This window comes from Teleopsis dalmanni, chromosome 1 (assembly GCF_002237135.1).
Source record: "Teleopsis dalmanni isolate 2A chromosome 1, ASM223713v2, whole genome shotgun sequence".
Classification (NCBI taxonomy): Eukaryota; Metazoa; Arthropoda; class Insecta; order Diptera; family Diopsidae; genus Teleopsis; species Teleopsis dalmanni.
The window spans coordinates 75,504,630-75,515,620 of NC_051846.1; the positions used below are offsets into that span (position 1 = coordinate 75,504,630).

Genomic DNA, 10,991 nt, shown 5'->3' on the forward strand with positions numbered 1-10,991 from the left:
TATGTAGAATTAATAGGCATTTATATTGAAGTCTAATTGATGAAATACAATATTTAACCAATCACATCCTCATTTATGAAATTCATGCTATGTACAAAATTTATGCAGTGGAAAAACCAAAACATGACATTTAAATTTTTTCCTAAAATCTTGATTAACAATTTGTAGTATACTCGCTCGCACATGTGTGTATGTTGCTCTTACCTAAATATAAAGTCTTACCAAAATAAAATCGAAAGTCGTAATCAAAAAGGTGCCGAAAACTACGAACATTACATAATTTATGTAACTTAAAAAAAATTTTGTTGGTAGGTAGAATAATGATGATGAATGCGGCGGCTCTATATGTGTGTGCGTGTTGATTTAACACCCATCAATACACAAACACTCACATGTAACATATGTTCATAAATAAAGTTCAAAGCAATTGCCAGTTCCTAAACATACATACATACATACAATTTTTATATTTATTTTTTGATGTTCCACACATATTTCCGTTCAAAAATTTTTTCTAAAAATTTTATATTATATGTCATGTCAGTCAGTCAGTGTGGCAACGCAACAATAAATATTATTTTTAATACAAAAACCAATAAAAAAAAATATTTTTATATATATTTTTTTAAACAGAAATATTTTTAAATATTTTAAAATATTTAAAAATATTCATTAATACTAACACCAAAATGCAACAAAATTGTTGAGATATTTTGAATTTAATTCATTTGACCAAAACAACAACGTCATGGCAACATTAGTGTGCAGCTCAATATAAATTGGATTATCCTATTTTATGCTTTGTATGCCGTGTTCCAATATTTTTGTGTAAAACAACGTGTTGTGCTACTAACTTAATAGAAAGAAGCATTGCTGCGCACACGAATGTATAATGGTGTCCCACTTTTCGTACTGTCCTTGACCTACTCCACTCAATATCGACGAAAACACACAACATCAAATTTCAAATTATGTGTTCGTTCGTGGTACATACGGAATTTTGTAAGAAAAGAAAATATTTAATTCGATCGAATGGTATGGAAAATCAAACGCAAACGAAGAGTATACGCCGCTGCTGAGCACAGAGTACAACAACAACAACAATAATAATAATAAAACTTTATACAAAAGTTTATAGATTGCTCTATTTACCAAAAGCGAGAAACACTTTACACATTATTTCAAAATTAATACAAACTGTGAGAAATATTAGAAAAAGCTTCATCATACCTGACTTATTGCAACAATGTTTGTTCCATATGTTGTTGTTGTTTGTTGTCGTCACTTGCTGCAAAATATAAAGCATAAAACCGAAGTGCGTGAGATTGAGAAATAAAAAGTTTATAAATTTTAAGTTTACTCACCAAAAACTCTCTCTTCTATTTGTTTGTGTTGGAATATTAAGCGCTTATACACAATTGTAGCGGCATCGTTGGCAGTGACGCTTGCATAGCACCCCATTTTTGCTGTTTCTGTGTATATGTAACCCCTTTGCCCACTCTTTTGGCAACCGCATCAGTTGAAGTGCACTACTTTTGTTTTAGTATATGTATATTTGATGGCATATGTGTTTAGTGCATGCTATTTACAAAAATACCCATGTGCAGCTGTATGTGTCGGTACACACACTAACTTTAATATTTGTAAACAATACGCTTGACCTAAATTACAGATTCTTGTTTGTGTAAAATAAAAAGAATAATTTTTTTATTTAGATTTGTTTGTACAAGCTACGTATACATATACAACGCTTTTTATATTTAAAAATGTACAAAAAGTATATTAGCACACAAATAAAAAAAAATTTATTTAAAATCCTTTTTGGTTCAAACTTTTCAATACGCAATTAGAATATCCTTTTTTTTTGTATTCAGTGGGGCTGATAATAGTAACTCTGACCTATTACACGTTTTCGTATATGCATTTGGATTAGTTAAGCGAGTTTTGCTTGACTTGTATTTTATCGATAACTCAATTTTTTTTACTGACAAAACTTTAATGTTTTTCTTTTCAAATTTGTTTTCCGCTTATATATTGCATAATATAACATTTCTTAATGAACTGTACTAATATAATTCAGTTCAAATTCATAGCTAAAATTTAAATTAAGTTTTAATTATTAAAAATACAATAATTTGTAAAAAAAAATGGCGTTAATTGGTATGTTACTCATACAACAAGGTGTCATATTGAGAAAGAATTATTACTATTAAAATTACTTTGAAATATTATTTAACAAATTTTAAATAAATTTCCGAACAAACTCAATATTAAGTAATTCGTTGCATTTAATCAGATATATAGTAAGATTTCGTTCTTGAGTCATCTTCACAAAATTATTATGTCTTTACTATGGTTATTTTTACTTAGTATCATTACAGGAATCTTAACAGGACACTGTAAACTAAAATACCACCTTACGAGGCTAGACATCTATATGGATGCAAACTGTAAATTCTGCTAAGACAATAAAAAGTTAGCCACATATGTGCTGTTAGAATGCCTTACGGAATAGACTCCTGGGAATGTATATTCTTACGGAAAAGGCAATAAAACTCTGTAAAGTAGGTTCTATATTACTTTTTATCGTTGCAAGTGGGCTTATGGACATACCCCAAGTCCAGAAGAGAGCACAATAGACCCGATGGTCGTTGTGCCAAAACCACTCTCAATAATAATAATACTATGATTATATTATATACCTGTTACTGCGTGAACTGCTACTTTTTAGACTTTTTAAAAAAAATAACCGTTTAGAGAAAAATACAGAATAAATATTATTAAAAGAAAGAAAACTAATTTTTATAATTTATAGTTAAAATATCGGTGACAATAAAATATATTTTTTACAAATAATTGAAAGAGTTTGTGTTCTATTTAACAATGACTAATTAGCCCGTTTTAAAATATATAAATAAAATTTGTTCATAAAAGCAATAATATATAATAAATTTTGTTATAATGAGAGGGAATAAGTTTTTGCAATACTGGCACAATAAATCAGTTAAGTAAGCAAATACTACCCATACATTTTTAATATATCTCTTATTTCTAAAGAATGTGTAATCTAAATGAATTAATATCAACTGCTATATAATATAGTCAAAAAAGTTTTTACTTATATTTCGCATAAAATTTATAATCGAATTGTTTATGTATTGAACATAATCTAATTTAAATAAAAGGAGAGGCAATAGGTATAGGTATTACCAGATTCCTTTTTAATTTTGGTGATAAACGTGATATATATTTTCCATTATACCCGCCAACCTTTTCTAATATAACAATGTTAATACCAAAAAAAAATTTTGATATTGTGTATTCTCTTTATTTTGTATATTTCGATTTTAGACCAAATTTCAAACGTTAAAAGTGCCTAAAACTTTACTTACAATCAATTCTTATAGACCATTTTATTGTAGTAAGTATAACTTATGATAAATAAAACTGCTGTCGGCATAAATGATACATATTCTCGTATATAGGGTAAATCAAAAGTTCCTATTTTGTTATTAGTTGTGTGTTAACAAAATCTTTTTATAAATACAACTACTAAATTTATTGCCAAGTAAACCGTATTCTATCAGAAAAATCGGCTATTAACATATATAATCTTCTGTTGTGTTCTTTCAAAGGATGTGTCAAATTTTGTTGTTCATTCCAAATAAGCAATCAAATGTTGTTGAAATCAAGAAGCAAAGTTAACTTTTCTATTTAATACTTTTTAGGAATATTAATATGTTGGCTATATCCGTATTGTGCCTTAACAAGATCCATACATTTTTAATATAAATTTTTTCCGTAGAGCTGCGCATAATTCGTAACGATCCTTGGTATCCGAAGTTTTGGCGAATTCCATAAATATATGGTACAAACGAGTATTGCATTCGTTACATCGTTTAATGAATAACTTTAAATATATTTAAATTGTTACTTTCATATAATATATAACATGAATTTTAAAAAAATATATATTTATTCAATTATCTTTTAATTTATCGAAAATTTCATTTACAGAGGTAGTAACCGCAATACCTCATAATTTATGATAAACCCTTTCCTGAATTTTTATTAAGAAGACTGGTTTTAAGTTTTTAAAAAAGTGCTTCAGATCTTATTATACATTTTATAAAATAAATGTAATAATGTTATTAAACGTTGATGGTGTTTTTGGCTATCATATATAATAAATAATAAATAGTTACCGAATAATTATAACTTAAGCTCCAAACTTATTACCATCTTGCTTTCGAGTCCTAAACCATTTACAAATATATTTCCATTTATCCTATTACCTATATATAATCCGAATTTGTATATTTTAAGACTTCCACACATTGAAGTGTTATTTGTATTCCTAATATCCAAAGCTCTATTAATCAATATATAACCTGTGCCAAATAATATAGCAAAATATGCCAATTAAGTCAAGCTATATATCATAGTTTAATTGACCTTAATGAAATATGTTTTTTATATTGTTTACTTAGGAATTATAATTCATGTTACTTTCAGTCAAAAAATTTTACATGTGCAATTAAACCAATAGATGTTTTGAAAGACCACTTGTGATTGATATTTGGAAGTATCCAAAATAATTATATGGTCACTTCAAATATTTTCTTGATTAAAAATTAAATTTTTGGTTTTGAACATTTTTTCACTATAACCCGCTTTTCTACTTAAAATAAACTTTTATTAATCACTGGTAAACATATATTAATTTATATATATAGTTGGCATTAAATATAATGAAAGTATTCAGTTATTTATTATATTGGACATGTGTTAAATTATATATTCGGTTAATTGGATATTTGAAAATATTTTATATAACATCTACTTAGTGATGGGCAAAAAATATATAAATATCTAAGTAGCAAAATATAGATAAATAAATATCCTTCTTTATCCACCTTTATACTTGAATGATAGTTTATAGTTGGTGTTTTATTTTAATGCATTTTGTCTTTTTATCTATCTTTCTATCTTTTTCCGGAAAACCAGATTTTTTGCAAATAATTTACAATTGTTTTTTCTTTTGGTTTATTCTTTTCGTATACTATATCTTTTTATCTTGTGAACAAGATAACTTTTAATGAAGTAAGCTATTTTTGTAAATCGTTTTTGAGATATAAGACATTTTTTTGATTAAATTTTTGTTCGGACACAGTTCTCTTAAAACAGGATGTTATAGAATATGCATATTGAAAAGGATTCTTAATATATTATTATTCGTTCCTTTGACCAAGGAATGATCTCCCGCATTTATGGTACTTTGTTAGGATAGTATGCCCTGTATATATAATATATAAAAAATAATTGTACGTTTTTTGTATCTTTAAATAAAATTAAATTTAAATAATATCATCACATTTATAATGTTTTAAAAATACAAAATTGAGGAGCCAATATATAAATATTTTTATTCTTAATTTTTAATATAACTTTAATGTTTCTATAGTCTGTACATTTAAAATCTTTAATGATGACTGTTATTATTAAAATTAATACAATAAAATTAGTTTTATTCGAATAAATGGAATCTATCACTTATATAGTATAAATATAATTTTTTATAGACCAAAATGTTTAAATATATAAATATCTATAATATCTATATATCTATAGAATATATAATTGATCTTCTTGATTATTTTTATGGAATAATCATTACATAATGCAAACTTAAATATACATTTAATATTTTAAAAACTCAAAAAAAAAAAAAAGGAAAATATTTTAATAACTTTTTAAGTAATTTTAATTTTATTGCAAAAAAGTAATCAAATATTAAAAACCTTTTTTTTTAATTTAGCTGTAAGAGCGGATCGAATGAGAGGTGGAAGAAATAAATTTGGGCCAATGTACAAAAGAGATAGAGCGCGAAAGTTACAAGTGATGCGCCAAAGACAACTTGCTTTACAGGCTCTGCGCACATCCATCAGTTCGGCCGACATGAAGCAATCACCTTTGTCACCAGGATATCAACAAGCATATCCAAATATGAATATTAAACAGGAAATTCAAATACCTCAAGTAAGGATATTTTTATTGCTACTAGAATATAGAAAACACTGTTACTTGTGTTTTATTTTGTGCATTATATTAAATATTTTGACCTTGACATTGACCCAAATTAAATGGGCTAAAATATGTAGTATTTAAATTAGAAAATTTGAAGAAATAATATTTTTTTATATTTTATACTAGAAATAATATAAATAATTTTATATACAAAATAATTAATTCAATTGGTTTTTCTTCAGATATCCTCTCTAACTCAATCACCAGATTCTTCACCCAGCCCCATTGCAATCGCGCTTGGTCAAGTAAATGCAAGTGCGGGTGTGATATCAGCTCCTATAAATAATAGTGGCGCTGGTGGTGGTGGAGGCGGTGGTAGTAATAATACCAACAATAACAGTAATAACACTAGCGATGGTCTCAACCGTGGCGGTAATGGTAGCTGCCATGATACTGGAACAGGATCTCTACAAAATACAGGCGATTCGAAATTGTGGTACATTTTTTTACCCCTTTTAAAATTGGTCATCCTCGCGGCGTTCAGGGTGAAAGGAACGTAACGAATATTCTACCAATTGAGAAATTCTTTTTTTTTTCGTAAATCTAATAAAAACAACAACAACAACAATATAAATTAATTCATATTTTGTAATTATTTCGATAATCGATTAATTTTTATGTTTGTCATTTAAAATAATTTTATTCTATGTTGTTGTTTAGAGTTACTCGATTGATCGAATATTGGTTAAACGGTTTACACACCCTGTTTATCAAAAATGATGCTAACTTTTATTTTAATTATTTATTTAAGCTTCGATTCCGGAACGCATCCCTCAAGTACAGCTGATTCCATTATAGAACCATTGAGGTAAATATTTAAAAATCTAATAATTATAATAATATTTAAATAATTTTATTATTTTTCTTCTAGGGTATCTCCGATGATTAGGGAATTTGTGCAGTCAATAGATGACAGAGAATGGCAAACGCAACTTTTTGCATTGTTGCAAAAGCAAACTTACAATCAAGTTGAGGTGGATCTCTTTGAATTAATGTGTAAAGTTTTGGATCAAAATCTATTTTCACAAGTGGATTGGGCTAGAAATACAATTTTCTTTAAGGATTTGAAGGTACGCTAATAATAAAAGAAAATGTATATACTTATCATTTAAATAAATAAAAAATTTGCAAGAAATTGTAGAATTTACAAAGAAAAACATAGATATAAGGAATGTTGTGCACACGCCAAACGAGCGCTAGACCAGTCTGTGCTTACCCGGGTCATAGTTATGCGTCGTTATATTATGTAAACTCAACTCAATGGCTCGACGTTGAATCTCAAAGCTCAAATCTGAATTTAATTTCGATTTTATTTATGAACTGACCTACTTAGCAACCAAAGCCTAACGAAACGAAAAAAAAGATTAGTAAACTCAAAGTCGTGACGCAATATGCCTGCACTACACATGAACTCACACAATCTAACTACTATGCTGGTGTATCGAAAAGCATATTTGCATGAATGTATCTAAACATGGTTCTCTTAAGACACTGAGAGGGTTTAATATTATTAACGTAAGCTTGAAGCTTTTTATTCTCTTCAGTTTTTAAATAAAAAAAATATATAGTTTTTGCTCTGAATTGATATCATGTAACCTTAAAAATTTAAATAGATGTTTAAATTTTTTAGTGTTTTCATTTTTATCTCTTCTGCAAACAAACCTTAATTATTGTATCCAAAATTTTAGTGGATCAATAATATTTTGCACATATTTCAAATACTATTTAAAAGATATCAAAAATCGTAACAAAAATTATCGTAAAATATTGATAAATTCTTAAAATATATGATATAAGTAAAGCTTTAAAATAAATACCTACTTTCTGAAAAAAATTATGCTTTGACAACATAATTTCTTTTATTTAGTTATATTAATAGTGTATATGATCTTGCCCAACTAAGTGATGACAATTTTGGGGGATAACGTTAAAATTTGTAGTGAAATGGAATACTAACAAAAAACAGTGGGAAAGAGAAAAGCTCTTCAAAATAACTCTACAATTATGAAAATTGACTATTCTATAAAAACTTCTTCATATAACTCAAAACAGACAACTACTTTTAGATCACTAAGTATACTTTAGCTTAAAATCTAATATATTTTTGTACTTATATAAGTTTAAAAATAATAATTATTTAAAATTAATTTGGTTTTAAAATTATAAATAACGTTTTTAGACGTTTAATCTTATTATATGTAAAATAATTTTGAATCTATAATACACATCTAAAGTAACCTATCCACTGTTTTTATTTTCGTGAAAAGACCCATCCAGCCTAAGTACAGAAACATACGAAAAAATTAATCTACATATTTCTGTACTCTAAATTCTCCTACTTGTTCTTAACAAATATATATACAGATAGATTTCTGAAAAAAAATTTATCGTATAATCATAATTCAATTACTTTTAAATCTTACCACCTCTATCCATATATTGACATTGATATCCATTATCTCTTAAAACAAGGAAAACCATTTTTCTCTATGAGTAGGAACTGCTTATAATTGTAGCTACTTCTGTATGTCACTTCAGTATTTTTCAGCACTTCCTCCGCATTATATATAATGTTTTACTTCCGTATATAGTTACAGGCTGTTAATTAGTTTCTTTGGCCAGAACTTTGAAGCATATTTTTATTTTATATGAAGTCACTAATGGTTGATTTCTCTGGTGTATAGTCTACATAAAACCACTGCTTGGTTTTGACTACGTTTTTCCCCAACAAAAATCAAGATTTAATCAACACAATATATAATAACATATATACTTAATATTAATTGTTTTTAAAATAACGAAATTACGATCATCAAAAGATTTAACCTGTAAACTAATTCAGAATGTCACCAAATTTTAATATCTATCATTTCAAAGATTCGGTTCTCCACAAATTATAGCAATTTGTCAACAGTGTTGCCATATATGTGTCAGAATATAAACTTATTGAGTGATATATATATATATATATATATATATATATACATAATTTTTTGATTATTTATTTATTTTTATATTATAAAAAAGTTTTACATTTGTACAATTTTTATATCTTTTAGGTGGATGATCAAATGAAGCTGTTACAGCATTCCTGGTCTGATATGCTAGTACTCGATCATCTGCATCAAAGAATACATAATGCGTTACCAGATGAAACACTACTTAACAACGGTCAAGTATTTAATCTTCTTGGTCTGGGACTGCTTGGAGTGCCTCAGCTGGCTGATTATTTTAACGAACTACAAAATAAATTACAAGACCTGAAATTTGATATGGGCGATTATGTATGCATGAAATTCTTAATACTGTTGAATCCAGGTAAAAAAACAAAATTTTTTTTAATTGAATAAATCATATAAATAATATTTAATAAACAATTGATTGATTTTTCAGATGTAAGAGGAATTATTAATAAAAAGACGGTTTTGGAAGGACATGAAAATGTACAGGCAGCATTATTGGATTACACTTTGACATGCTATCCATCAGTAACGGTATGTATGTGAACAGTGTTAAGTAGAAGTATCAAAGGATGCATTAAGTAAAATATTAAAATTGTACCACCAAGTAAACTATATATTAAAAAAGTATTAAAAAGCTAGTCGAAAATGAAATAAAACTCCCTTTTCTTATTTATTGCAGGATAAATTTAGGAGGCTGCTAAATATTCTTCCTGACATACACGCAATGGCAGCAAGAGGCGAAGAACATTTATACTCAAAACATTGTGCCGGAAGTGCACCTACACAAACTTTACTAATGGAAATGTTGCATGCAAAGCGAAAGGTGTAAAATGTGCAGTTATCAAATAAGCAAAAAAAGTTAGAATATAAAATTACTTTAGTTTCATATATTATTTTGTTTAAATTAACAAATATCAAATAACAAAACAAAACAAACAAGATTAACCAAAAACAAAAATAAGGAATTTTAAAGAAAATTTAAACACAAAAGTTCATTATACCATTTTAATGTGAATTAAATTTACAACTTTTTCTGCAATATTTTTGACTATATAGTGTACAAAATTTAAATAAGGAAATTTACTTAAAAGTGCTTAAAAATTAAAAATTTAGCGTTTCGCATGGTTTTAAACCAAGAAGCTTGATATAAGAATGTATATATATAATATAAAATAAAAAAAAACAAAATACATGCAATTAAAAAAACAAAAAACAACGCAAAATTTATAAAAAAAAAAACATATACATATATATATAGTAATATATATATATATAATAGAACATAAAATGTACTAAAGATATATAAATAATATATTTGTTGATTGATGTTATAATGTAATAATATTAATGTTCTTCATTATCAATGAATTAAGTAAGTACAATCTATATATATATATATACATATATATATATATTTACTACACTGTAACATATATATTTATAAATATATTTTATTTTTAATACTTTCTTTTACTATATTTAATTAATAATTTTAAATTAATTTTAATTACAATAAATAGTGTTCATTTTATTTTTTAAATAATTAATTTTTGTATGTGTATTTGGATTTTTAACGTTTTTATTAATAATAAGTATAGTTATTAATATAAGATAAAATATATGTGTAATTTAAATCAATCAATTTACAAGAAAAAGTGTTGATTATATATAATTATTTACAAACAGAAAAGAAATATATATAAAATTATATAAATATATATATTTAAAAATTACTAAAGAGTTCTTGGCTAGATGTGTAAGCATCCATATTATGGAGTAAAAAAAAATATTTAATTTTAAATTGTAAGCAAATCGTACCTTATAAATATATTATACACTGTACACACCCTACATTCAGTACTTTATGTAAGCGCATTGGTGGGTGTATATACGTAGTAAGGAAAAGGAAAATTACGTTCTGTAATTATATTGTAAAGTGTA

General features: G+C 26.1%; 1 protein-coding gene across 2 annotated transcripts in view; it reads left to right on the plus strand.

Annotated features, from left to right (window-relative positions):
- LOC119672108 (nuclear hormone receptor FTZ-F1) overlaps window positions 1-9,967 on the plus strand; it is a 65,289-nt gene extending 55,322 nt beyond the window's left edge. For both annotated transcript variants that reach the window (XM_038083078.1, XM_038083085.1), the window contains 7 exons: window positions 5,819-6,039; window positions 6,270-6,523; window positions 6,839-6,895; window positions 6,959-7,157; window positions 9,147-9,405; window positions 9,481-9,581; window positions 9,730-9,967. In XM_038083078.1, coding sequence (XP_037939006.1) covers window positions 5,819-6,039; window positions 6,270-6,523; window positions 6,839-6,895; window positions 6,959-7,157; window positions 9,147-9,405; window positions 9,481-9,581; window positions 9,730-9,879 — 1,241 coding nt within the window. In that variant the 3' untranslated portion in view covers window positions 9,880-9,967. The remainder of the gene's footprint in view (window positions 1-5,818; window positions 6,040-6,269; window positions 6,524-6,838; window positions 6,896-6,958; window positions 7,158-9,146; window positions 9,406-9,480; window positions 9,582-9,729) is intronic.
- Window positions 9,968-10,991: the final 1,024 nt, after the last annotated feature.